Source organism: Gallinula chloropus, assembly GCF_964237585.1.
Source record: "Gallinula chloropus genome assembly, contig: HAP1_SCAFFOLD_490, whole genome shotgun sequence".
In the NCBI taxonomy this organism is placed as follows: Eukaryota; Metazoa; Chordata; class Aves; order Gruiformes; family Rallidae; genus Gallinula; species Gallinula chloropus.
In genome coordinates this window covers 5,627-30,166 of record NW_028168425.1, presented here as the reverse complement: position 1 = coordinate 30,166, position 24,540 = coordinate 5,627, and the positions used below count along the sequence as shown (strand labels likewise).

At 56.9% G+C, this 24,540-nt stretch overlaps 1 protein-coding gene across 1 annotated transcript; it reads right to left on the bottom strand.

Moving 5' to 3' along the window:
• Positions 1–1,657: 1,657 nt before the first annotated feature.
• On the bottom strand, positions 1,658–18,145 carry LOC311204460 (IgGFc-binding protein-like; the record flags this gene model as incomplete). Its single annotated transcript, XM_084280884.1, has 13 exons — positions 1,658–1,790; positions 3,012–3,296; positions 5,006–5,380; positions 6,016–6,215; positions 7,704–8,268; positions 8,942–9,540; positions 10,456–11,041; positions 11,960–12,558; positions 13,333–13,563; positions 13,800–14,373; positions 15,630–15,961; positions 17,703–17,844; positions 18,128–18,145. The coding sequence occupies 13 exons, from the start codon at positions 18,143–18,145 to the stop codon at positions 1,788–1,790; spliced, it is 4,509 nt and encodes a 1,502-aa protein (XP_084137010.1). The 3' UTR covers positions 1,658–1,787.
• Positions 18,146–24,540: the final 6,395 nt, after the last annotated feature.

The window sequence follows — 24,540 nt, the reverse complement described above, 5'->3', positions numbered from 1 at the left end:
CAGTGTCACCTCAGGGCATCCCAGTATGGCACTGGGAGCTCCTAAAGCCACCTCAGAACCTCCCAGCATGGGGACTGGGATCCCCCTCACTCACCAGTGGGTCTCAGGGGTGTTCCCAGTGTTCCCAGTGTCCCCAGTCGTCCCCACTGGTCCGTGTGACCCAGCAGGAGGAGGAGGAGGGTGACAGAGCTGGGGGGGACAGGGGAGGGACGTGTCCCAGTGTCCCCAGTATGCCCAGTGTCCCCCCAGTGTCTCCAGTCCCCCCAGTCCCCCCAGTTTCCCCAGTGTCCCCACACTCACCGGAGTCCCATGGTGTCTCCCAGTGGCTCCCAGTGCTCCCAGTGTCCCCCCGGGGTGGCCGCTGCCCCTTTATCCCCTGGTGGGGGGTGGGGGGGGGTGACATCTGATCCAGGGGACAGGTGGCACCTCCCAGTGCCTGGGGCACTTCCCTGACTGGGAGGCACTGGGAGGCACTGGGAGGCCCTGAGGGGGTGTACTGGGACGTACTGGGGTGAAGTGGGGCCACTGGGGTGGGGACTGGGGATACTGGGACCACCAAGGGGTGGGGGTGGGGGGGTTACGTGACACTAGGAGGGACTGGGGGGGACTGGGATATACTGGGAGGAACTGGGAAGGGGAACACCCACCCCCCAACAAGGGATTCAGTGGGGGGAACTGGGATATACTGGGATATACTGGGAAGGGGGAAACCCACCCCCAACAAGGGACGCAGGTGGCAGTGTGGGGAAAGAACTGGGAGAAACTGGGATATACTGGGAGGAGTTGGGAAGGGGAAACCACCCCCCAACAAGGGACCCAGTGAGGGGAACTGGGACATACTGGGAGGAACTGGGAAGGCGAAACCACCCCCTCAACAAAGGACTCAGTGGGGGAACTGGGATATACTGGGAGGGGGAAACCCACTCCCAAGGGACCCAGAGGGGGAACTGGGATGTACTGGGAGGAACTGGGATATACTGGGAGGAACTAGGAAGGGGAAATTCCTCCCCCAACAAGGGACCCAATGGGGGGGAACTGGGATATACTGGGAGGAACTGGAAGGGGAAATTCCACCCCTAACAAGGGACCCAGAGGGGGAACTGGGATATACTGGGAGGAACTGGGAAGGTGAAACCCCCCTGTAACAAGGGACCCAGTGGGGGAACTGGGATATACTGGGAGGAACTGGGAAGGGCCCCCCTCCCCCCCCACCCCTCCCCCACCCCCGGGCCGCCTCGAGCCGCAATGTTGACTCAAAGGTGTCGAGTGGGGGGAGGGGCGGGGGGATGGGGGGGGGGAGGGGAGGGCAGGGTGGGGCTGGCGGGACACACGGACATCCGTGAAACTCCCCTCCCCCACCCCCCACCCCTCCCCCCCTTTTCTCCCCTCCCCCCATTTTCCTCCCCTCCCCCCCCCCATTTCCCCCTCCCCCCTTATTCCCCCCTCCCCCCACTTCCACCCCTCCCCCCACTTCACCCCCTTATTTTCCCCCCTCCCCCTCATTTCTCCCCTCCCCCACTTTTCCCCCTCCCCCCCACTTCCCCCCTCCCCCCTCTTATTTACCCCCCTCCCCCCCCATTTTTCCACCCCCCTCCCCCCCTTTTTCCCTCCCCCCCCCTGGAATTGGGGGGGGGGGTGTTTACAGGCTGATTAATTTGGGGGGGGTATTTTAATTGGGAGGGGGGGAGGGGCGACACACCCCTTACATTCCAAACTTGGGGGGGGGGGGAGGAGAGGGTGGGGGGAGGGGTGGATATGCTTCGGTTCCGATGACCTCAGCGATGACGTCACTGGGGGGAGGGGAGGAAAAATTGGTTAATTCCTCATTTGGGGGGGGGGGGGGGATTCTTCCCCCCTTCTCTTTGGGGGGTCTTTTCCCCCTTCTATTTTGGGGAGGGGTCTTTCCCTCCTCCTTTTGTAGGGGGTTCTTTTCCCCCTCCTTTTTTTTGGGGGGGGGGTTCTTCCCCCCCTTCTTCTGGGGGGGGGTCTTTCCCCACAATCCCACCCAAAACCCAGAATCCCACCCAGAAACCCCCACAATCCCACCCAAACCCCCACAATCCCACCCAAAACCCCCACAATCCCACCCAAAACTAGCGGAATCCCACCCAAAAACCCCAGAATCCCACCCAAAACTAGCGGAATCCCACCCAAAAACCCAGAATCCCACCAAAAACCCCAGAATCCCACCCATAAAGACCAAAATCCCACCCAGAAACCCCAGAATCCCATCCAGGAACCCCAGAATCCCCCCCAAAATCAGCGGAATCCCACCCAAAACCCAGAATCCCACTCAAAAAACCCAAAATCCCACCCAAAACACCCAGAATCCCACCCAAAACACCCAGAATTCCCCCCCAAAACACCCAGAATCACACCCAGAAACCCCCAAATCCCACCCAAAAATCAGTATCCCACCCAAAACCCCCACAATCCCAACAAAACCCCCAGAATCCCACCCAAAAACCCCAGAATCCCACCCAAAAACCAGAATCCCACCCAAAACCCCCATAATCCCACCCAAAACCAGTGGAATCCTACCCAAACCCAGTGGAATCCCACCCAAACCCCCCAAATCCCACCCAAAACCCCCAGAATCCCACCCAAACCCCCCAGACCCCCCACAAACACCCAGAATCCCCCCCAAAAAACTATAATCCCACCCAGAAACCCCCCAAATACCACCCAAAACCCCCACAATCCCACCCAAACCCCCAGAATCCCACCCAAACCCAGTGGAATCCCACCCAAACCCCCCAAATCCCTCCCAAACCCCCCAGAATCCCCCCCAAAACACCCAGAATCCCACCCAAAACCCTAAAATCCCACCCAAAACACCCAGAATCCCCCCCAAAAAACTATAATCCCACCCAGAAACCCCAAAATCCCACCCAAAACCCCCACAATCCCACCCAGAAACCCCAGAATCCCACCCAAAAACCCCAAAATCCCCCCCAACCCCCCCCATAATCCCCCCCAAAAACCCCAAGACCCCCCCATGGAACACCCACGTAGGTGAAGTCAGGCGCCCTCCAGGCCTTGGCGGCGGCCGCCATGCTGTCCACCAGCTTCCCGTCGGGCCCGCGGCGGTCGTTGGCGGCGTCGCCGTCGTAGTCGCCGCAGGTGCCGCAGAGCCGCTGGCTCAGGTCCCGCGTCACTGTCAGCGTCACCTCCCCGGCGGGGCTGAACCCCACCTCCAGCTGCGGCTTCTGGGTGACCCAGAGGGTGCCCCGGCTCTCGCTGACGCTCAGGGTGTCGGACACCTCGGTGGGGAAGGCGGCCGGGACGCCGTTGACCTGGGGAGGGGGGAGGGCATGGAGAGGGGGGATGACGCAGCGTGAGCGGGGTGGGGGTGGGGGTGTGGAATTTTGGGGCATAACTATGTAATTTGGTGGATAACCATGGAGTTTTGGGGGATAACTATGGAATTTTGAGATAACCATGGATTTTGGGTGATAATTATGGAATTTGGTGAATAACCATGGAGTTTTGGGGGATAAGCATGGAATTTGGGGGATAATTATGGAATTTTGGGTGGATAACCATGGAGTTTTAGGTGGTAACCATGAAATTTGGTGGATAACCATGGAGTTTTGGGCGATAACCACGGATTTTGGGGGGATAACCATGGAATTCGGGGGATAACCATGGAATTCGGGGGATAACTATGGAATTTTGGGGGATAACCATGGATTTTGGGTGATAAACTATGGAATTTGGTGGATAACCATGGAGTTTTGGGGGATAACTATGGAATTTTGGGTAGATAACCATGGAATTTGGTGGATAACCATGGATTTTTGGGGGATAAGCATGGAATTTTGGGGTTAACTATGGAATTTTGGGTGGATAACTATGGAATTTTGGGTAGATAACCATGGAATTTGGTGGATAACCATGGATTTTTGGGGGATAAGCATGGAATTTTGGGGTTAACTATGGAATTTTGGGTGGATAACTGTGGATTTTTGGGGGATAACTATGGAATTTTGATGGATAACTGTGGATTTTTGGGGGATAACCATGGATTTTGGGGTGATAACCATGGATTTTTGTGGATAACCATGGAATTTGGGTGATAACCATGGATTTTGGGGGGATAACCATGGAATTTTGGTGCATAACTATGGATTCTGGGTGAATAACCATGGATTTTGGGGGATAGTCATGGAATTTTGGTGCATAACCATGGATTTTGGGTGGATAACCATGGAATTTTGGGGGATAACCATGGAATTTTGGGGTATAACCATGGAATTTCGGGGGATAGTGATGGATTTTTGGGGGATATCCATGGATTTTTTGTGGATAACCATGAAATTTGGGTGGATAACCATGGAATTTCTGTGGATAACCTTAGAATTTTCATGAATATCCATGGAATTTGGGAGATAACCATGGATTTTGGGTGATAACCATTGATTTTTGTAGATAACCATGGAATTTTGGGGGATAAACATGGATTTTGAGAGGATAACCATGGATTTTGAGAGGATAACCATGGATTTTGAGGGGATAACCATGGATTTTTGGGGGATACCCATTGATTTTTGTAACTAACCATGGGATTTTGGGGGACAACCATGGATTGGGGGGGCATAACCATGGAATTTTGGAGATAATCCTGGGTTTTTGGGTGATAACTATGGAATTTTGATGGATAACTGTGGATTTTTGGGGGATAACCATGGATTTTGGGGTGATAACCATGGATTTTTGTGGATAACCATGGAATTTTGATGGATAACCATGGATTTTGGGGGGATAACCATTGATTTTTGTAGATAACCATGGGATTTTGGGGATAACCATGGATTTTGAGGGGATAACCATTGATTTTTGTAGATAACCATGGGATTTTGGGGGATAACCATGGATTGGGGGGGGGATAACCATGGATTTTTGGGGGATAAGCATGGATTTTGGGGGGATAAGCATGGATTTTGGGGGATCACCATGGCTTTTTGGTGGCTTTCCGCGTGGCAGCAGAGCGGCGACAACCTACCCAGACCTTCTTGTCCCTCTTCACGGTGACAAAAGCCCGCGAGGTGAAGAGGTGAAGCGCCACCACCGCCGGCCGGTCCTCGGCCTCCCCGACGACCGCCAACAGGCGGAACCAGGCCGGGTGTTGCGGGTCGCAGACGGCGGCCACCACGTAGACGCCGGTTGGCGTGGCCTGACCGGCGGCCCCGTCGAAGGAGACGAAGCGAGAGGCGGGAACCAGGTTGCAGCGTCCCGGCTGTTCCACGCAGCTGCGGACGCCGTTCTTAAAGCCACATGATTGGCCGAAGGGGCAGCCGGCCGGTTGGCACTGGACGCCGCCCGCCGCCCGGCACATGCAGCTCTCGCTGCAGTCCGAGGACAGGACGGTCTTGGCGATCTGGAAAGGGGGGGGGGACACACACAGCCAATAAGAAGCACCGCCATGGTAATGAGAGGCGCTCATGGGCGTGGTCGTGAGAGGCCCTGACTGCCGCCATGATTGTGAGGGCGCTCATGGCCGCCGCGGTCGCCAGAGGCCTTGACCGCCGCCATGATTGTGAGGGCGCTCATGGCCGCTGTGGTGGTGAGAGGCCTTGATCGCTGCCATGATTCTGAGAGGTGCTCATGGCCGCCATGATTGTGAGAGGCCTTCATGGCCGCCATGGTGGTGAGAGGCCTTGACCACCGCCATGATTGTGCAGGTGCTCATGGCCGCCGCAGTGGTGAGAGGCCTTGACCACCGCCATGATTCTGAGAGGCCTTCATGGCCGCCACGGTGGTGAGAGGCCTTGACCACCGCCATGATTGTGAGAGGCTTTCATGGCCGCCGCGGTGGTGAGAGGCCTTGACCACCGCCATGACTGCGAGAGGCCTTCATGGCCGCCGCGGTCACGAGAGGCCTCCACCGCCGCCATGATTGTGAGGGCGCTCATGGCCGCCAGGGTCACCAGAGGCCTTGACCGCCGCCATATTCCCACGGCTACGAGCAACCCCAAGATGGCGCCGTCGGCCGGGAACGTTCCGCTCCCCTACCTCGAAGTAGCGTCCGTGGTGGAGGCAGCCGCAGGAGTCGGTGGGGACGCACTCCTGGCCGTTGAAGAGGAAGCCCTCGGCGCACTGACAGCCCTCGAAGCATTTGGCGGTGCACTGGTCGGCGGCGGTGAGGCTGGCGCAGGTGTGGCGGCACGTGTGGGTGCACAGGGCGTAGCGGCTGTTGGGGGGGCAGGAGAGGGCTGGGGGGGGGGGAGAAAGAGAAGTTGGGATTGAATTTTCCAAGGAGAAAAATTTAAATTTAATTTTAATTTAATTTGCATTAAATTAATTTAAAATTAAATCAAAATTTCATTGAATTAAAATAAAAATGAATAAAATTTGAATTAAATTAAAATTAAAAATAAAATAAATTAATTAAATTAAATTAAAATTAAATTAAATTAAATTAAATTAAATTAAATTAAATTAAATTAAATTAAATTAAAATTTAATAAACATTAAATTAAAACTAAGTAAAATTAAAATTAAATTAAATTAAAATGAAATAAATTTAAAATAAATTAAAATAAATAAAAAGTTGAATAAAATGAATAAAATAAAATTAAAATTCAATAAAAATTAAATTAAATCATTTAAACGAAAATTTAAATTAAATTAAAATGAAATAAAGTGAAATAAAAATTAAATTCAATGAAATGTAAATGAAATTTAAAAGAAATGAAATTAAAAAGACATTTTTAAAATGTCATTTAATGAAAATGAAATGGAAATAGAATGAAAATGACACTGAAACAAAAAGAAATGAAAATGAAATAAGGTGAAATAGAAATGAAACTAAATTGAAATTTAATGAAATGAAAATCAAATTTTAAAAAGTAAAAATTGAATGAAGTTAAAATTAAATTAATAATAAAATTGAAATTAAAGCTTTAAAAGGTCATTCCATTAAAATGAACATAGGATGAAATTCAATTTCAATTAAATTGGATTAAATTATTGAAATTTTTGAAATGTCATTTAATTGAAATGAAACTAAAATGAAACTGAAGTGAAATTGAAGTAAATTAAAGTGACATTAAAATAAATTAAATTAAAACTAAAATTAAAACAAAGTGAAATGGTATTAGAATAAATGAAATTGATATTAAAATCAATTAGAAAAATTAAATTAAATTAAATTAAATTAAATTAAATTAAATTAAAATAAATTAAATTAAAATAAATTAAAATGAAATAAATTAAAATAAATCAAGATGAAATAAAGTTAAATTAGAATTAAATGAAAATGAAATTAAATTTAAGATTTTTAATTAAATTAAAATACATTAAAACTTAATGAAATTAAAATGAATTTTGAATTCTTGAATTAAAATAATATAAATTAAATTAAAATTTAAATTTGATAGCAGAAATGAAATTAAAATTTATTTAATTTAATGTTAATTAAATTAGAATAAGTCAAAATTCAATGAATTTGAAAGATTTTAAATTACATTAAATTAAATTTTAAATGAATTTTAAAGATTTTAAATTCCATTAAATTAAATTAAAATTAAATTAGAATAGATTTTTAAATTTTTAAATTTAATTCAAATAAATTACAATAAATTAAATTTAAAACCAAAAATTTGATCAAAATTCAATTAATTTAAAAGAAATTTTAAGAAATTCATTAAACTTTAATGAATTTAATGAGATGTAATTGTGTGGGATGCGAAGCGACTCACGGCACTTGGCGGCCGCCCTCCACTCCTGCAGCTGCCCGCCGGCGGCCTGGCACGCGGCGGCGTAGGCCTGCAAGCTGCGACACAAGGCCTGGGCGCCCCCCGCGCCGCCGCCACCGCCGCCATCGCCGCGGTCGCCATCGCCGCCGCCGCTGCCGCACTGCTCCTGCACACAGGCCGCCAGGTGCTCCTGGGGGGACACCACCCTGTGACACCCCGCGAAGGGCCCCGCCGCGTCCGCCAGGACGGCGCAAGGCCCCGTCTGGTCGGCGGGGCAGGGGGTGGGGGGGGTGCCGTGGGTGCAGCTGGGGGTGAGGTGGGTGCCCCACGCTTCTCCCAGCTCATGGGGGGCGGCGGGGTCGTCGTCGGCGTTGCCGTTGAAGTTGCCGCAGAGGCCGGCGGGGCGCCCGCGGTAGGAGTCCGGCAGGGTGAGGAGGACGTAGGAGTCACCGTCGTAGAGGAGCCGGGGGCCATCTTGGACCCGCAACACCCGGTAGGCCCCTTCCTGGGACACCGTCACCGCGCCCCCGGCCAGCGTCAGCGGGAGGAGGTGCTGCTCCCCCCCTACCTGAGGGAGGGTGGGGTGGGGGTGGGGGGGTGAATGAGACAAAAAGGGGGTGAATTGGGGTGGGGTGTAGGGGTTCACACCCCAAAAGCAGCTCTGTGCCCCCCCCCAACCCCCCACCCAAGGATTGTACCCCAAAGCGGGGTGTTCACCCCAAAATCAGCTCTGTGTGTCCCACTGTGCCTCCAACACCCAAGGATTGTACCCCAAAGCGGGGTGTTCACCCCAAAATCAGCACCGCATGTCCCGCTGTGCCCCCTCCCCCCATCACCCCCTACCTGTGTGGGGGAGAGACGAGGCAAAGAGGGGGGTGAACTGGGGTGGGGGTTGGGGCTTTGCCCCCCAAAATTCACTCCCTGTGTCCCACTGTGTCCCCTCCAACCCCCCACCCATAGATTGTACCCCAAAACGGGGTGTTCACCCCAAAATCAGCTCTGTGTGTCCCACTGTGCCCCCCACCAACACCCCCTACCTGTGTGTGTGTGGGGGAGATGAGACAAAGAGGGGGGTGAACTGGGGTGGGGGGGTGGAGCTTTGCACCCCAAAATTCACTCCCTGTCCCCCACTGCGTCCCCCCCACACCCCCACCCCCCCAGAACTGCACCCCAAGGTTGACGGTGGGCGGACTGTGGCCGGGCTTTGCACCCCCCCCCTCACCCCCAAAGCCATTACTCACCAGCACCTCCCAGTTGGTGCCCCTGGCCATGTCGATGGTGACCCCGTGGGCGGTGACCAACAACCGGCGGATGGCCAACCCTTCCTTCTCCATCTCCACGGTGAACGGTACCACCGCCGTCCCCTCCTTGGTACCATCGGCTTGGGCCGCCGCCAAGGTGTAGGCGCAAGTCCCGCCGAAGAGGAAGGGCCGCCCGTCGAAGGTGGTGTAAGAAACAGCCCCCAACACCTGGCAGCGGCCACAGTCCTTGGAGTAACAGCCCCTCACGCCATCCTGCACCTCGCACACCTCATTCTCGGCGCAGCCGTCGGGCTGACACTCCACCTTCCCGTTGCCCCGGCAGGCGCAGCGCTCGCTGCAGCGGGGGCAGGCGAAAAACTCCTCCCCCAGCTTGTAGTAGAGGCCTTGGTAGTAACACCCGCACTGGGCCAGGGGGACGCAGCGGTCGCCGCTTCGGAGGAAGCCCTCGTCGCAGAAACAACCCTCGGAGCACGGCGCCGCCGCCTCTTCGCACTCCTCCGCTTCCCATTGGCCGCGGCAGGTCGGGGGGCAGGAGGAACCGCACAGCTCGTAGTGTTGGTTGGGGGGGCAGGGGAGACCTGGGGGGGAGGGGTTGGAGGGGAATTAGGTGGAGTAGGAGGTGGTGGGGGGGGGGTGGTAGGGTGGGGGGAGCAGCGGTGTTTGCAAAGCTCCGCAACCTTTGTGTAGGCCTCATCTTAAACCCCTTGTGTAGGCCCTACCTTAAGTGTAGGCCCTACCTTAAACCCCTCGTGTAGACCCCACCTTAAAACCCTTGTGTAGGCCCCACCTTAAGTGTAGGCCCTACTTTAAGTGTAGGCCCCACCTTAAACCCCTCATGTAGGCCCTACCTTAAGTGTAGGCCCTACTTTAAGTGTAGGCCCTGCCTTAAACCCCTTGTGTAGGCCCCACCTTAAGTGTAGGCCCTACTTTAAGTGTAGGCCCCACCTTAAACCCCTCGTGTAGGCCCTACCTTAAGTGTAGGCCCTACCTTAAACCCCTCGTGTAGGCCCTACCTTAAGTGTAGGCCCTACTTTAAGTATAGGCCCTGCCTTAAACCCCTCATGTAGGCCCTACCTTAAGTGTAGGCCCTACTTTAAGTGTAGGCCACACCTTAAACCCCTCATGTAGGCCCTACCTTAAGTGTAGGCCCTACTTTAAATGTAGGCCCTGCCTTAAACCCCTTGTGTAGGCCCCACCTTAAGTGTAGGCCCTACTTTAAGTGTAGGCCCCACCTTAAACCCCTTGTGTAGACCCTACCTTAAGTGTAGGCCCTACTTTAAGTGTAGGCCCCACCTTAAACCCCTCATGTAGGCCCTACTTTAAGTGTAGGCCCTACTTTAAGTGTAGGCCCCGCCTTAAACCCTTTGTGTAGGCCCCACCTTAAGTGTAGGCCCTACTTTAAGTGTAGGCCCTACTCTAAGTGTAGGCCCCACCTTAAACCCCTCGTGTAGGCCCCCTCCCTCTCCCCCCCCACCCCCCCCACCCCCACGTACTACAGAAGGCGGCGGTGCGCCAATTCCTGAGCTGGACACCCTGGGCCTGACAGGCGGTGACGTAAGCGGCGATGGAGCGGCAGACGGTCTCCTGGTGCCCCTTGTAGAGACAGGTGTCGAAGAGACAGTCGGCGAAGAAGGGGTCGGGGTCAAGGACGCCATGACAGGCGGCGAAGGGGCCTTTCTTCTTCACCAGGAGCCCGCAGTGTTTGTCCCCCCGGTAGACGCGTTTCTCCTCCTCGCTGCAGACGTTACAGCCGCTGGAGGCGTCACCGGTGGTGGTTTCACAACCGGCCCAACAACCGGGGACGTCGGCCACCTTCCAGGAGTCGGCGAATCGCGTCTCGTCGGGCGCCTGTTGCCCGTCAGGCGAAGCGAAGTCGTCTTGGGGGTCGTCGTTGGCGTTGCCGCACAGGCCGCACACCGCCCGGGAGTAGGTGACGGGGAGGATGACGCGGGCGTAGCTGTACCAGTCGAAGGTGACGGTGAGGCCGAAGTCAGTCTTGAGGAAGCCGTGGACGCCGCTGATGTAGGCCTGGACCTGGTCGGCGTGGTTGAAGGGAAGGTCCACCAAGACGCCGTTGACCTGGAAGCGGGGAGGGGGCAACGGCCACGTGAGTGAGACCACTGAGGTGACGCCGCAGCGGGCTCATGACTCAGTGGTAGGGCATGGAAAGCCAGTCTGATGCCACACAACCACCTTGAGACCCACCAACCACTGCTGGAGGATCTGGAAATCCACCCAACCACCACTGGAGAACCTTGAAACCCACCCAACCACCACTGGAGGACCTGGAAAGCCAGTCTGATGCCACCCAACCACCTTGAAACCCACCCAACCACCACTGGAGGACCTGGAAACCCACCCAACCACCACTGGAGGACCTTGAAACCCAACCTGATGCCACATAACCACCTTGAAACCCACCCAACCATTACTGGAGGACCTGGAAACCCACCCAACCACCACTGGAGCACCTGGAAACCCACCCAACCACCACTGGAGGACCTGGAAACCCACCCAACCACCACTGGAGGACCTGGAAACCCAACCTGATGCCACTCAACCACCTTGAAACCCACCCAACCACCACTGGAGGACCTGGAAACCCAACCTGATGCCACACAACCACCTTGAGACCCACCAACCACCGCTGGAGGATCTGGAGACCCACCCAACCATCACTGGAGGACCTGGAAACCGACCCAACCACCACTGGAAGACCTTGAAACCCACCCAACCACCAGTGGAAGACCTTGAGACCCAACCTGATGCCACACAACCACCTTGAGACCCACCCACCCACCACTGGACGACCTGGAAACCCACCCACCCACCACTGGAGCACCTGGAAACCCACACAACCGCCATTGGAGGACCTTGAGACCCACCCAACCACCACTGGAGGACCTCACAACAACCCATCCCAATGCCCCACAACCACCTCACAACCCAAAGCAGCTCCTCTTCCTCCTCCTCCTCCTCCTCCTCCTCCTCCTCTACCTTCAGCTTCTGGGGGTGGGCCTGGCTGAGGCTGAGGCTGACGTTGTAGACGTTCAAGGTGACCTCTTTGGTGTAGGAGACCACGCGGCTGCCCCGGTTGTTGTTCTCGGCGGTGACTTGGAAGGGGACGAGGGCGGGGTCGTCGGCGCAGAGGGCGGCCAGCTGGTAGACGCAGGTGCCCATGAAGTCGTAGCGGCGCCCGTCGAAGGTGGTGTAGTGGGGGTCGCCGGTGGCCACGCAGACCGAGTGGCTCTTGGCCACGCAGCGCCGCACGCCCTTCACCGTGGCGCACCTCTCCCCCGCCTTACAACCGTCCTCCTTACACACCACCATCCCCAGCTCCGGGTCACACCTACACAAGGCCTGGCAGGTCTCATCGGCCCAGAACTCCTCGCCGGGGCGGTAGTAGCGACCGTCGCGGGTACAACCGCAGCTGCCGACCGCCACGCACTGCCCGCCGCTGAGGACGTAGCCCTCGTTACAGGCGCAGGTCTCCACGCAGGGTTGGCTACAGGCGGTAGGGGCGTCCCGATTGGTGCAGGTCGCCGGGCAGGCGTTGCCACAGGCTTCGTAGTGGCTGTTGCTGGGGCAGGGTAAGGCTGGTGGGGGGGTGGGAGAGGGAGGAAATGAGCCAATTAGAGAGGGAGGGTGGTGTGGGGGGGGGATGGGTGGGTGGGTGTCGGCCAATTGTGAGCTTCAGCTGTGAAATGGGACGTTCCCCCAGGAGCCAATCATGGTGAGGGCTTTGCTTGCATCATCTTCATCATCATCATCATCATCATCTTCATCATGGTGTGAGATATTCCTTGGGACACCCACTCCCCACCCCGCCCCCCCCCGGCCATGTGGAAACCCCAGAATCCCAGCAGCTCCAAAACCCCACTGATTTAGCCCAAAAATAATGCTGGCCATGAGGAAGAGGAGGCTGAGCAGGGTGGAGGAGGAAGAGGAGGCTGAGCAGGGTGGAGGAGGAAGAGGAGGCTGAGCAGGATGGAGGAGGAAGCGGAGGCCGAGCAAGAAGAGGAAGCCAAGTGTAATGGAGGAGGAAGAGGAGGCCAAGCAGGGTGGAGGAGGAAGAGGAGGCCGAGCAGGGTGGAGGAGGAAGAGGAGGCCGAGCAGGGTGGAGGAGGAAGAGGAGGCCGAGTAGGAAGAGGAAGCCAAGCGTAATGGAGGAGGAAGAGAAGGCCGGGCAGGACAGAGGGGGAAGCGGAGGCCGAGCAGGAAGAGGAAGCCAAGTGTAATGGAGGAGGAAGAGGAGGCCAAGCAGGGTGGAGGAGGAAGAGGAAGCCGAGCAAGGTGGAGGAGGAAGAGGAGGCCGAGCAGGGTGGAGGAGGAAGAGGAGGCCGAGCAGGGTGGAGGAGGAAGAGGAGGACGGAGGAGGAAGTGGAGGCCGAGCAGGAAGAGGAAGCCAAGCGCAATGGAGGAAGAAGAGGAAGCCAAGCAGGACAGAGCAGGAAGAGGAAGCCAAGTGCGATTCAGGAGGAAGAGGAAGCCGAGCAGGACGGAGGAGGAAGTGGAGGCCGAGCAGGAGGGAGGAGGAAGCGGAAGCTGAGCAGGGTGGAGGAAGAAGTGGAGGCCGAGCAGGACGGAGGAGGAAGCGGAAGCTGAGCAGGGTGGAGGAAGAAGTGGAGGCCGAGCAGGAAGAGGAGGCCAAGGGCAATAGAGGAGGAAGAGGAAGCTGAGCAGGGTGGAGGAGGAAGAGGAGGCCGAGCAGGAAGAGGAAGCCAAGCACAATAAAGGAGGGAGAGGAGGCCAAGCAGGACAGAAGAGGAAGAAGAGGAAGCCAAGCAGGACAGAGCAGGAAGCTGCCCCCCCCACCCCCCCCAACCCCACTGCTTACGGCACCCCGCCGGCGTCCTCCAGTCGTGCACGGCGGCCCCCTGCTTCTTGCAGGTGGCTGCGTAGGCCTCCAGCACCTGGCACAGGATCTTCTTGGCCCCGTCGCTCATGCAGACGTCGTAGAGGCAGTTGCGGTAGAAGTCGCCGGGCTTGATGACGTCATGACAGGCCTTGAAGGGCCCTTGGAAGGTCTTCTTGATGAGGCCACAGTACTGGTTACCGCTGTAGAGCTCCTTCTTCTCCTCCTCACACACCGGGCAGTCGCCCTCACAATAATCCCAACAAAAGGGGTCGTCGTCATCCGGAACTTTCCACCTCTTGGCCCAGGTGACCACGGCGGCGGCGTCGCTGCCGCTCTGGGGGACGTCGTCGTCGGGGTTGAGGTTGTAGTTGCCGCACAGGCCGCAGGTGTGTTTGTAGTAGCTGCTGGGGAGGTCGATGAGGAGGTGCCAGTTCCAGTCGTATTTCACCCGCAGCCCGAAATCCGTCTCCAGGACGGCGCTGCGGCCGCTCTGGGACACCTGGAGCTTGTCGTCCTCCAAGGTGACGGGGAGAAGAGTCACCACGCCGTTCACCTAAGGGGTCAGGGGTGCCAGGGGTGAGGTGGGAAGGGGGTTCGGCGGTCACCAACACCCCGCGGTGAGCGAACAACCTTTGCGGCCAACAACCACCCGCCACCAACGCCAGGAGTTCCTGGGAAGAGCCAGCAGAGGCCACTGAGGCGCAGGAACAACCCCCTTGGAGCTGAGCAGGAAGGAGGAGGAGGAGGAGGAAGCTGAGCGGGAAGGAGGAGGAGGAGGAAGCCAAGGAGGAAGGAGGAGGAGGAGGAAGCTGAGCAGGTAGGAGGAGGAAGCTGAGAAGGAAGGAGGAGGAGGAGGAAGCCGAGCAGGTAGGAGGAGGAGGAGGAAGCAGCCGAGCAGGAAGGAGGAGGAGGAGGAAAGAGGAGGAGGAGGAAAGAGGAGGAGGAGGAAAGAGGAGGAGGAGGAAAGAGGAGGAGGAGGAAAGAGGAGGAGGAGGAAAGAGGAGGAGGAGGAAAGAGGAGGAGGAGGAAAGAGGAGGAGGAGGAAAGAGGAGGAGGAGGAAAGAGGAGGAGGAGGAAAGAGGAGGAGGAGGAAGCTGAGCAGGTAGGAGGAGGAAGCTGAGCAGGAAGGAGGAGGAACGAAGCTGAGCAGGAAGGAGGAGGAGGAGGAAGCCAAGGAGGAGGAGGAAGCCAAGCAGTAAAGAGGAGGAGGAGGAAGAAGGAGGAGGAGGAAGAAGGAGGAGGAGGAAGAAGGAGGAGGAGGAAGAAGGAGGGGGAGGAAGAAGGAGGGGGAGGAAGAAGGAGGGGGAGGAAGAAGGAGGGGGAGGAAGAAGGAGGGGGAGGAAGAAGGAGGGGGAGGAAGAAGGAGGGGGAGGAAGAAGGAGGGGGAGGAAGAAGGACGGGGAGGAAGAAGGAGGGGGAGGAAGAAGGAGGGGGAGGAGGACGAAGCTGAGCAGGAAGGAGGAGGAGAAAGCTGAGCAGGAAGGAGAAATAGGAAGCTGAGCAGGAAGGAGGAGAAAGAAGAAGCTGAGCAGGAAAGAGGAGGAGGAGGAAAGAGGAGGAGGAAAGAGGAAGCCAAGCGCCACCGAGGAGGAGGAGGAGGAAGCCAAGCAGGAAGAGGAAGCTGAGTGTGGTGGAGGAGGAAGAGGAAGCTGAGCAGGAAGAGGAGGCCAAGCGCGACGGAGGAGGAAGAGGAGGAAGCCAAGCAGGAAGAGGAAGCTGAGTGTGGTGGAGGAGGAAGAGGAAGCAGAGCAGGAAGAGGAAGCTGGCTGAAAAAGAGGCTGGGGGGGGGGGGGAAAGGCCCCAACTCACCCTGACTTTGCCCACTTCCCGCCGGTGGATGGAGATGTTCTGGCCGTAGACCCTGATGTTGGCCAAGCTGACGTAGGAGACGGACTTCACCCCGCCGCGGAGGTCGTTCTTGGCCTCCACCTTGAAGGGCACCAACCCGGCATCCTCCCCGCAGGACTCGGCCATGGTGTAGGTGCAGGTGCCTTGGAAGTCGAAATCCAGCCCGTCGAAGGTGTGGTAGTGGGGGTCTCCCCAACCCCAGCAGGTCGCCACCATGGAGGGGACACACTTGGCTTTGCCGTCCTTCAACTTGCACCTCTCCTTGGGCCGGCACCGAATGGATTTGCAGGGGTCTGGGAAGGAGGGAGGAAGCATGGGAGATACCATGGGGAGACGTCCCTGTGAGGAGCAGGCCTCGTGTCACCATGGAAACCTGGTGGTGGTGAGGAGCAGGCCTCGTGTCACCGTGGAAACCTGGTGTCGGTGAGGAGCAGGCCTCATGTCCCCATGGAAACCTGGTGGCAGTGAGGAGCAGGCCTCGTGTCACCATGGAAACCTGGTGGCAGTGAGGAGCAGGCCTCGTGTCACCATGGAAACCTGGTGGCAGTGAGGAGCAGGCCTCGTGTCACCATGGAAACCTGGTGGCGGTGAGGAGCAGGCCTCACGTCACCATGGAAACCTGGTGGTGGTGAGGAGCAGGCCTCATGTCACCATGGAAACCTGGTGTTGCTGCGCAGCAGGCCTCATGTCACCATGGAAACCTGGTGTCGGTGAGGAGCAGGCCTCGTGTCACCATGGAAACCAGGTGTCGGTGAGGAGCAGGCCTCATGTCACCATGGAAACCGGGTGTCGGTGAGGAGCAGGCCTCATGTCACCATGGAAACCGGGTGTTGGTGAGGAACAGGCCTCATGTCACCATAGAAACCTGGTGTTAGTGAGGAACAGGCCTCATGTCACCATGAAAACGGGGTGTCGGTGAGGAGCAGGCCTCATGTCACCATGGAAACCTGGTGTCAGTGAGGAACAGGCCTCATGTCACCATGGAAACCTGGTGTTGGTGAGCAGCAGGCCTCATGTCACCATGGAAACCTGGTGCTGGTGAGGTGCAGGCCTCGTGTCACCATGGAAACCTGGTGTCGGTGAGGAGCAGGCCTCATGTCACCATGGAAACCTGGTGGCGGTGAGGAGCAGGCCTCATGTCACCATGGAAACCTGGTGTCGGTGAGGAGCAGGCCTCATGTCACCATGGAGACCTGGTGTCGGTGAGGAGCAGGCCTCATGTCACCATGGAAACCTGGTGTCGGTGAGGAGCAGGCCTCACGTCACCATGGAAACCTGGTGTCGGTGAGGAGCAGGCCTCACGTCACCATGGAAACCTGGTGTCGGTGAGGAGCAGGCCTCACGTCACCATGGAAACCTGGTGGCGGTGAGGAGCAGGCCTCGTGTCACCATGGAAACCTGGTGGCGGTGAGGAGCAGGCCTCATGTCACCATGGAAACCTGGTGGCGGTGAGGAGCAGGCCTCGTGTCACCATGGAAACCTGGTGTCAGTGAGAAGGTGTGAACTGCGGCCTACCTGAGGCCTACTTGAGGCCTACCTGAGGCCTACCTGAGGCCTACTTGTGACCTACCTGAGGCCTACCTGAGGCCTACCTGCGGCCTACCTGCGGCCTACCCGCGGCCTACCTGCACCCTACCTGCGGCCTACCTGAGGCCTACCTGCGGCCTACCTGAGGCCTACCTGCGGCCTACCTGAGGCCTACCTGCGGCCTACCTGCGGCCTACTTGAGGCCTACCTGCGGCCTACCTGCGGCCTACTTGAGGCCTACCCGCGGCCTACCTGCAGCCTACCCGCAGCCTACCTGCGGCCTACCTGAAGCCTACCTGCGGCCTACCTGAGGCCTACCTGAGGCCTACCCGTGACCTACCCGCGGCCTACCCGTGCCCTACTTGCGGCCTACCTCCCCTAAGCTACTGCTGGGCCTGCACCTCAGGCCATACCCCTAAATCAACCACCTAAACAAGCTGTAGTTTTGACTCTGCCTCCAAGACCCTCCCCCTTTTCCTCCCTCCCCCCACTCCAGCAGCCCCTTACTTTGGTTGACACAACTCAAAACCCCGTCCCGGATGTCACAGGTCTCGTCGTTGGTGCAGCGGTGGCTCTCGCAGCTCACGCCCTGACCGGGGACGCACGTGCACCGCTGGTGGCAGTTGTCCTTCAGGACCGACTCGTGGGGCTGGGGGGTGAGAAGGGAAACTGAGTCACGTGGAAACGGGTAAGAATATGGGGAAAGGTCTGCCAGACCTTGAGGTCTGCCAGGGAGTAAACCACGAGTTGAGGTCTACCAGGGAGTAAACCACGAGTTAAGGTCTACCAGGGAGTAAATCAATGTATTGAGGTCTACCAGGGAGTAAATTATGAGTTGAGGTCTACCAGGAGTAAATTATTGGTTGAGGTCTACCAGGGAGTAACTCACATGTTGAGGTCTACCAGGGAGTAAACCATGAGTTAAGGTCTACCAGGGAGTAAACCAACATGTTGACGTCTACCAGGGAGTAAATCAATGTGTTAAGGTCTACCAGGGAGTAAACCATGAGTTAAGGTCTACCAGGGAGTAAATTATGAGTTGAGGTCTACCAGGGAGTAAACCATGGGTTAAGGTCTACCAGGGAGTAAATTATGAGTTGAGGTCTACCAGGGAGTAAACCAACGTGTTGAGGTCTACTGGGGAGTAAACCACATGTTGAGGTCTACCAGGGAGTAAATTATGAGTTGAGGTCTACCAGGGAGTAGCACATTCACACCCACACCCCCCACACCCATCAGGTTACTACCTCGTAGTATCTTCCATCCACAAAGCACCCGCATTTCTCCTGGGGGACGCAGCGGCGGCCGTCGAAGACGAAGCCTTTGTGGCAACTACACCCTTCCACACAGGTTTTGGGACACCTGGAGGCGTCCACGAGGCCCGCGCAGCCGTTGGCGCAGTAGTTGGTACACAAGGAGTAGCTGCTGTCGGCGGGGCAGTTGAGGGCTGCGAGGAGAAAGATTGAGTTGGGGGGGGGGAATCCCACCCCCTTCCCCACCCCTCCACCCCCTCCCCACCCCAACTTACGGCAGAAGGAAGGTCTTCTCCAGGCCTCAATGGCGGCACCAGCGTCTTGGCACGCGGCCGCGTAGCTCTGGATGCTCTGGCAGAGCACGCGGGTGTCGCCCTCGGAGAGGCAGCCATCATGGAGACAGGCTTGGAAGTAGAGGCCGGGCTCGATGAGGTGGTGGCAGGACTCGAAAGGACCCTTGGGGAGCGTGAGGATGCCGCAGTAGTTGGGTTTTTGGAGGACCTCTAGCTTCTTCTCCTTGCAGGGGGGACAATCGGCCTCGGAGCAGGCGTCGCCGCACGGCGCGTCCGACGTTTTCCAGGCGGAGCCGAAAGCCGTCACGCTCTGGGCCTGGTGGCCACTGGGGAGGAGGAAATCGTCCTCCTTTTGCCCGTTGTAGTTGCCACAGAGGCCGCAGAGGTGGCCCCAGTAGCTCTGAGGGACCGTGACCGTCGCGTGGTTGAAGAGGTCGTAGCGTACGAGGAGGCCGAAGTCAGTCTGAAGCTGGACGCCCGCCCCGTGTTGGTACACGTGGACCTTCCCCCCGCTCAAGATGGCGGGGAGGTGGTGGGATACGGAGTTCACCTGGGGTGGGGCAGAGAGGAACCCTCAAGGATGCTACAAGGAGGAGGCCACGGAGGTAGGAACGTCGGGGTGGGGGAAACCTCCTTCTAACCGCTCGGGCCTACCGCTCGGGCCTACTGCTTGGGCCCATGGCTCAGGCCTACAGCATGGGCCTACCGCATGGGCCTACTGCATGGGCCTACTGCTTGGGCCTACTGCTCGGGCCTACTGCTTGGGCCTACCGCTCAGGCCTACTGCTCGGGCCTACCACTTGGGCCTACTGCTCGGGCCTACTGCTTGGGCCTACTGCTCGGGCCTACTGCTCGGGCCTACTGCTCGGGCCTACTGCTCGGGCCTACTGCTTGGGCCTACTGCTCGGGCCTACCACTTGGGCCTACTGCTCGGGCCTACCACTTGGGCCTACTGCTCGGGCCTACTGCATGGGCCTACTGCTCAGGCCTACTGCATGGGCCTACCACTCGGGCCTACTGCTCAGGCCTACCACTCGGGCCTACTGCTCAGGCCTACCACTCGGGCCTACCACACAGGCCTACAACTCAGGCCTACAACTCAGGCCTACTGCTCAGGACTACTGCTCAGGACTACTGCTCAGGACTACCGCACAGACCTACCACTCGGGCCTACTGCTCAGGCCTACTGCATGGGCTCACCACTCAGGCCTACCACTCAGGCCTACTGCATAGGCCTACTGCTCAGGCCTACTGCTCGGGCCTACCGCTCAGGCCTACTGCTTGGGCCTACTGCACGGGCCTACTGCTCAGGACTACCGCATAGGCCTACCACTCGGGCCTACTGCATGGGCCTACTGCTTGGGCCTACCACTTGGGCCTACCACACAGGCCTACAACTCAGGCCTACAACTCAGGCCTACCGCAAAGACCTACCACTTGGGCCTACCACACAGACCTACCGCTCAGGCCTACTGCATAGGCCTACTGCTCAGGCCTACCACTTGGGCCTACTGCACAGGCCTACCGCTCAGGCCTACCGCTTGGGTCTACCGCTCGGGCCTACCGCTCGGGCCTACTGCATGGGCCTATTGCTCAGGCCTACCACTTGGGCCTACTGCTCAGGCCTACTGCATGGGCCTACTGCTCAGGCCTACTGCATGGGCCTACTGCATGGGCCTACCGCTCGGGCCTACCACAATGGCCGCCCTTCTTGCCCCATGGCAAAGCCAACATAGACTTGACCACCAGCCCATTTGAACCCAGGAAGAGTTGGACCTCTGAAGTACGGCCTTACCATGACTGTCCCACTCTGGCCTCGCCTCAAGGTCAAGGTGAAGCCGTGGACTTCGATGGCCAACGCTTGGATGCCGGAGACCTTCTTCTTCTGCCGCGGGTTCTTCTCCATCTTCACCACAAAGGGCTTCACGCTGTCACCCCCACAGGTCTCAGTGAGGATGTAGGAGCAGGTGCCTGAGATGTTGAAAGCCGTCCCGTCGAAGGACATGTAGTTACGGTCGCCGGTGGCCACGCAGGTGCCGAGCGTGGGGGGCGGACACTGGAAGACGCCGTCGATCAATTTGCCTTCAGTTCCCCCGGGGCAAGAGATATTTTGACACTCCACGGTGCCGCCGGCCTTGCACTGGCATTTCTCCACCTTGGTGGGGTAGAAGGTCTCCTCCACCTTGTAGTAGAAGCCCTGATGGAAGCAGCCACACTGGGACATGGGGACGCACTCGTCGCCGCTGAGGATGAAGCCCTCGTCGCAGACGCAACCCTCCCGGCACCGCTCCGAGCATTCCATGGGGGTGTAGATGCTGCTGCAGGTTTGGCTGCAGACCTGGGAGCAGATCTCGTAGTGGCTGTTGGCTGGACAGCGGACACCTACCAGGGGACAGGGATATTTCCTCCTCAGCGGCAAGGAAATAGTCCCAGATCATTTCCTCCTCCTCCTCCTCATCAGAGGAAATGGGCCACAAGATCCTGCTGTTTCCTCTCCTCTAATTTGGGTCATTTTTGGGGGGGCATCTCCCCTAATTTAGGTCATTTTGGGGGGAAATCTCCCCTCATTTAGGTCATTTTTGGGGGGCACCTCGTGTGTGTTCTGCCCTCCAAGCTGTCCAGGATATTGGGTCCCTCTCCCCTAATTTAGGTCATTTTGGGGGGGCATCTGCTCTAATATAGGTCATTTTGGGGGGAAATCTCCCCTATTTTAGGTCATTTTTGGGGGGAAATCTCCCCTAATTTAGGTCATTTGGGGAGGGCACCTCGTGTGTGCTTTGACCTCCAAGATGTCCAGGATTCTGGGTTCCTCTCCCCTAATTTGGGTCATTTTGGGGGGGCATCTGCTCTAATACAGCTCATTTTGGGGGGAAATCTCCCCTATTTTAGGTCATTTTGGGGGGAAATCTCCCCTAATTTAGGTCATTCTGGGGGGGCACCTCGTGTGTGCTTTGCCCTCCAAGCAGTCCAGGATATTGGGTCCCTCTCCCCTAATTTAGGTCATTTTTTGGGGGCATCTCCCCTAGTTTAGGTCATTTTGGGGGGGGAAACCTCCCCTAATTTAGGTCATTTTTGGGTGGCACCTCGTGTGTGTTCTGCCCTCTAACCTGTCCAGGATATTGGGTCCCCCCTCCCCTAATTTAGGTCATTTCTGGGGGACATCTCCCCTATTTTAGGTCATTTTGGGGGGAAATCTCCCCTAAATTGGGTCATTTTTGGGGGAAATCTCCCCTAATATAGGTCATTCTGGGGGGGCACCTCGTGTGTGCTTCGCCCTCTAACCTGTCCAGGACATTGGGTCCCCCTCCCCTAATTTAGACCATTTTAGGGGGATCATCCCCCACCCCCCCCCCCCACCACCACTCCCACCACCACCACGTGGTTTCAGCACAGGCTTTGGGGTTCCCTTGGGTGCTCATGACACCCCCATACACTCCCCCCTCAATAAACCCCCTTCCACTCAACCCAACTCACTACAGAAGTCGTCCGTCCTCCACGTCTCCACGGTGATGCCGGCGTCTTGGCAGGCGGAGGTGTAGCTGGCGATACCCCGGCATATGGCGTCTTCTCCTTCCGGGGCGAAGCAGAAGTCGTGAACGCAGCTCTGGAAGTGCTTGATGGGGTCCACGTAGGCGTGGCAAGCTCGGAAGGGCCCCCCCACATCCGAGATGATCTTACAACCCCTCTTGGAGAACTCCTGGTGTTGCAGGGCCGAGGTGATGGTCGGACATTCCACCCGCGACGCCTCTTTACAACCCGGGGTCTCGGTCACTTTCCAGCTGTGGCCGAAGGCATCGGGGTTGGGTGTCACTTGGCCACCCTTGGCCATCATCTCGTCCTTAGGGTTCCCGTTGTAGTTCCCGCACAGGCCGCACAAGGTGTTGGCGTACGTGTTGGGCACCGTCACCGTGACCTGGCTCTGCCAGTCGTAGGTGACAGTGAGGCCGAAATCCGTCTCCACCACCGCCTCCTGCCCACCTCTGTAGACTGAGACCTTCTTATCTCTCTGAAGATAGGGTAGGTGGACCAACTGGCCGTTGACCTGGAGGACAAGAAGGGCCGTAAAGCTCAAGTAGCCAAACAGGAAGGCTCAGTTGTGTTGTCCCACCGCCTGAAATCGGGGTTTCAACCCCAAAAACCCACCCAAATTTAGGTGAAGGGTTTGGTTTGGAGGTGGACCCCCCCCCGCCTAAACCTCGACCTGGTTGCTTCCAGGTCTTAAGTTGTGGGGTGGAGTCAAAAACTACTCTGCCTTTTCCCACAGAGAGTGGAAGAGAGGGTGGGGAAAATGGGACAGCGGGGTTGAGGTGAGGAGGAGGAGGAGGAGGAAGGTTGGAGGAGCCTGGGCTACACTCACTGTGATTTTGCCAGGGTGTTCCTGGCTGATGGTGATGCTTTTGCCGTAGACCTTGACCGTCACGAGCGCGATGGCGAGAGGCTGGTCCTCCTGGAGCCCGTTCTGCACCAGCACCTGGAAGTCCACCAGGCCTTTGTTCTTCTCACACAACCCCGCCAGCTGGTACCCGCAGGTGCCTTGGAAGATGAAGCTCCCCCCGTCAAAGCTCCTGTAGTGGGTGGCACCGGCCGCCATGCAGGTCCCGTAGCCCCTAGGGTAACAACCCTGGATGCCGCCTTCCACCCGGCATTCCTCATCGGCGCGGCAGCCGGCCCGCCGGCACACGGCCTGCCGGGTCTTGGCGTCGCAGGAGCAGCGCTTGGTGCAAGTGGTGTCCCCCCAAAACTCTTCGTGGGGGCCGTGGAGGAGGCCCTCAAAGACGCAGCCGCATTCCTCCTGGGGGACGCACCGGCCGCCGTCCAACACGAAGCCCTCCTGGCACGTGCAGGTCTCCACGCAGGCCGCGGCGTCGCAGCCGGCGGGCAGGGCCTCGTTGTTGCAGGTGGAGGGGCAGGGGGCACCGCACATGGTGTAGTTGCTGTTTTTTGGGCAGGGGAGAGCTGTCAAGGAGGTGAAGGACACCTTGGTCAGGCTGGAGGGCGAGCTCCTTGGCCCCCCAAGAAAACCACCCGTGGGTTTCCCCCCAGAGCTCTACATGGACTTCCTGGTGGCTCCATGGACTTCCTGGACCTTCCAAATGGACTTCCTGGTGGCTCCATGGACTTCCTGACATCCAAATGGACTTCCTGACTTCCAAATGGACTTCCTGGTGCCTCCATGGACTTCCTGACTTCCAAATGGACTTCCTGGTGCCTCCATGGGCCTCCTGAACTACCTTAACTAGACTTTTGGGGGGTTCTCCTTGGATTTCTTGGACCTGGATTTGGGGGGATGTGGAGCCTCCGTGGACCCTCAGCAGAGACTTTTTTGGGGGGAGGGTCTCTCAAAGGGTTCTACCTTCTACATGGACTTCCTGCGTGGACTTCTGGGATCTGGGCTTTCTGGTCTCTCTACTCTGGGTGAGTCTCTCTCGGTGTGATTTCCCTTTTTATCCCTATTTATCCCTATTTCCCACCCCATTCCCCCCACCCCCCCTAATCCCACCCACCTTCACTCAGCCAGCAGCACCTCACCCACCCCAGGGGTTAGGGTGGTGGGAGGTTAGACCCCCCCCCCCCCATCCCCCCCCACCCCGTTCTACCCAACCACCCGCCATCGACTCACGGCACCGGGCCAGCGTCCTCCAATCCGACACGACGATCCCTTCCTCCTGGCACCGGTCAGCGTAGGCCTGGAGGGCTTGGCACAGGAAGAGGTGGAGCCCGTCGTTGACGCAGACGTCGTAGGCGCAGTTCTTCAGGTAGACGTTGGGGTTGACGGCGGCGTGGCAGCGCTCGAAGGGC